Source organism: Poecilia reticulata, linkage group LG1 (genome assembly GCF_000633615.1).
Source record: "Poecilia reticulata strain Guanapo linkage group LG1, Guppy_female_1.0+MT, whole genome shotgun sequence".
Lineage (NCBI taxonomy): Eukaryota > Metazoa > Chordata > Actinopteri > Cyprinodontiformes > Poeciliidae > Poecilia > Poecilia reticulata.
Window position 1 is genome coordinate 17341709 of NC_024331.1, and position 3466 is coordinate 17345174.

Below are 3466 nucleotides of genomic sequence, written 5' to 3' on the forward strand. Positions count from 1 at the left end.
AAATAAATAAATAAATAAATAAAAAGCCCCCCGGCTTATGCAAACAAAACATTTTAAGGATGAACCGCAATAATTAAATAATGATTAATAGTTAAACGGAATAAAACAAATGAATAGCCTAATTATTTTTAATATTATATGGATAGGAATCCATGTAACTTTGGCTTGATGCCTGTGTATACAGATTAGAATCAGGGGACGCTGTTATTGGTTGTGTGTAAGAAAATGAGCAGGAACTATTATATATATATATATGTTTTAAATTAAAGTTCAAAGAATTGTTGTTAGACCACTATGAGAGTCTAACCTGCTATACATTATATACGACACAAAGGAAACTATTTTGTTTAGTCCCCTTTTGCCGACTGACTGGCAATCTTCTATTATAGGAGCGCCATCGTTTCTTAATTTAATCCATTTATTAATCCTCCTTCAAAACACTGTGTCCTCAGAAACTTTTAACTATAATTAGAAAATAGAAAAAAAATAGGATTATACAAAGTACAAAGCATACATATAAAACCCTTTCACACTTTCTACAAATGTTTCATAAAAATATGTTTTTATTGAACTCTTACAGAAATCAGGTTCACACTTCTACAGTCGCAATTTGATGAATACAATAAGACTTCTTTTAGTGTTCATGAACAATATTATGTTACAAAAAAAAAAAAAAAAAAAAAAAAAAAGCTTGAATACGTTTGTGTTTTATCAAAAGTACTTTGTGGCCAGGTAAGATAATGAAGACCTGGATCATTTAAACAGGCCTTTAACATACTTTACCACATCCCTATAGATGACTTTCAAGTGCGAGCCGTCGCAGTACGGGGAGTTCTTGGTTTGCTTACAGGCACAGAGCATCACCGTCTTGTTTTTGTCGGCAGTGAAAAGTAAAGGTGAGATACTTGGGGCTTTTGCTTTGTGAGTGCCGTCGCAGAAAGGCTGGAAAACAGGATAAAAAAACCCCAAAAAGACATGTTCACTTATTTAATCGTTACTTTGCAACATAAAGCCAATGAGCTTCCATCTTCATTTATGTTGAACAAGCTCAATGTTACTTTGACTAGATTTAAGAAATAAATGAACGTGGACCTTCGGTTTTGAGTCCGATTGATTCGGTACGAATAAGTCAGCTTTAAAATTTGTTTCTGTAAACTTATTGGCAAATTTACAAATATCAATGTGTGGATGTCAGCAGTTAGCAGAGCAAATTGTAGGTAAGTAAGGCTGAACGAGTTTATGGAGGTAAAATTATTAGTGACTTTATTGCATAGTAATGATAGTTGAGCTGAGGTTTTACATTCTTAACTGAATAAACTGGGAAACACAAGAAAACTATAAGTATTTGTTGTCAAGTCTAAACATAAAACAAATGCTTAAAGAACCAGAAATGTCTGATGCTATTCAGTATATTTTGTTTTTTGCTTAACTGAGGAAAATGGTCAGTTTTACAAAGTTGCAGGTAAACATGAAGAAGTTGTTAGAAACCATTAAGAGTTCCCAATGGGCCAATTAGATAAGATAACAATTATTCAAGAGACTCAAGTCTCAGGCTGAGACTAAAGTTCAAGTCTCAGCCTGAGTGTTAGTGACATCAGGACTTTGTTTGGTCTTAAGAGGTGCAACAGTGCGTTCTTTGTTGATTCAGAGCTCTTTGTAAGCCTCCTCCCGTTAATATATCATCAATCCTGAATAGACTTATTTGACAGGAGACATGGGAACGTCTGTGACATGAATCTAAAAGCAGCCGAGTCCAGCATTCATCTCACTCACCTGTTTCTTGCTGTGACCACAAGCACACCAGGCGTAGCGTTTCCCGGCAGACAGCTTCACCCTGTAAGGGAGCCGGGCAGCAGGGACGGGCTGAGTGGACTGCAGGCACCTCTGAACCTGCAGGACAAAACAACACATGTTCCGCTCACACTTTAAGCTCCTATTGTCAAGTTGACAGATAATGTCTACATGTCTGGACACGGCGAAGGAGGTATGATGGTGGGGGAATGGAGGAGTACAGGCAGAGGTAAAACTAGCTGACCAAATGTACTGGAGGTGAGCTTAAGTTGCTAAGTAACGGGCGCCGCTGGGGTTGCTAGGAAATGGGCTGAGCTTTGCTGGCTTTGCTAGGTGAGAATGTTACATTCCGAAGATTTTTCTAAAGTGACACAAAAAAATATTAACTTACTGCCAAAAAGCACCTGGGTGAATTTTTAGGCTTTTTTAGAAAAAAAATAGAAGCAGCAGAAATCCAAACGGAAGGACAAAAACGTGCAAAATGTGAATTTTGCATGACTCTTCTTCTTTTAAAGTTTAAAACATCCATTTTAAGTCACTTGTTTTAGTTTTAGGTCAACAATGCATTTATATTTTGATTCAAACAGAAGTCTGAATGTCAGCTCAATAACAGAAATATCTCTTCGTAAAAACATGGATTTTCATGGCGCCTCATCAATCAGAGCAGCTTCTCTGCTGCTCACCGACTATACAAGATAAAACAAATTCTACCGAGGCGCTATACGTTTCAAGCTAATTAGCTTGAAAGTCACCTCACGTGTTTATCTTCAGCAGTGGTAAAGGAGAATGAAAACGTGAGAAAGGGTGCGCCGGGTTGGATTTTTTTTTTTTTTTAAGAGAAAAACAAACATGGTGTGAACACCCACAGCCATGACTCGGCACGCAAAAAACTCAACGTTTTTTTTTTTTGCAGAAATTACGTGAATAAAAACCCGCTGTGACTCAGCGAGCCACAGAAACTCTTAGCAGAGACCTTTAACAGACAAACTCACCGGGAAAGAGGAGGAGACGGACACAGACGGAAGCAGCAGCGGAGGTCGTCGGAAGGTCTGCACGCACCTTGTCCGCACTGCGCAGATCAACCCGGCTGCATTCATATTTTGTTTTTTATGCGGATGGGCTGCTGAATGTGCCTTTTCGTGGTGTTGCTATTGTTGTAGACGCAGACAGAGAGCTGGAGGTTACTCGGTAGAAGTTCTGGTCAGAACTTGGCCGAGGCTCCGCCTCTGTCTCGCTGCTCCTCCTCAGACTCATTCATTTCATTGACAGCTCTAATCTGTGGTGTACGCCCACTGAAGGGGATTGTAAGGAGTAAAGTACCTTCTTTATCAAATCATCCCCACTTATTTAGTCGCACCAGGCCTTACAGAAGAACACGACTTAGTCGGGGTGTTTAGGATAATCATTTACGTAGCTGTTTCTTGAACTTGACTGGCGAGGTTGTTGTTCCACCTGCTTCCTGTTTTTGGTTTCAGTCATAGTGAGCCTCCTCCTTCTCTAAAGTACTGAACACATACAAAACCACCAGATCTCCCAGTAGCCAGTTTGACAATCTTTTTCTAGACTTTTCATATACTTTATATAGTCATGCATTTGTACCTTTAAAAAGAAAGCAGGGTTTTAAGAGGACACCAACGCAAATTGCAGGAAAGAATAGACAGCGGAAAGCACCATG

At 39.0% G+C, this 3466-nt stretch overlaps 1 protein-coding gene across 1 annotated transcript; it reads right to left on the reverse strand.

The window, feature by feature from the left end:
* Nucleotides 1-541: 541 nt before the first annotated feature.
* Nucleotides 542-3036, reverse strand: LOC103463336 (CDGSH iron-sulfur domain-containing protein 3, mitochondrial-like). The gene is made up of 3 exons (XM_008406625.2): nt 2784-3036; nt 1774-1890; nt 542-942 (listed from the first exon to the last, which is right to left on the reverse strand). Exons 1-3 carry the CDS (start codon nt 2886-2888, stop codon nt 754-756), a joined length of 411 nt encoding a protein of 136 aa, XP_008404847.1. The 5' UTR covers nt 2889-3036; the 3' UTR covers nt 542-753.
* Between the last annotated feature and the right edge of the window lie 430 nt (nt 3037-3466).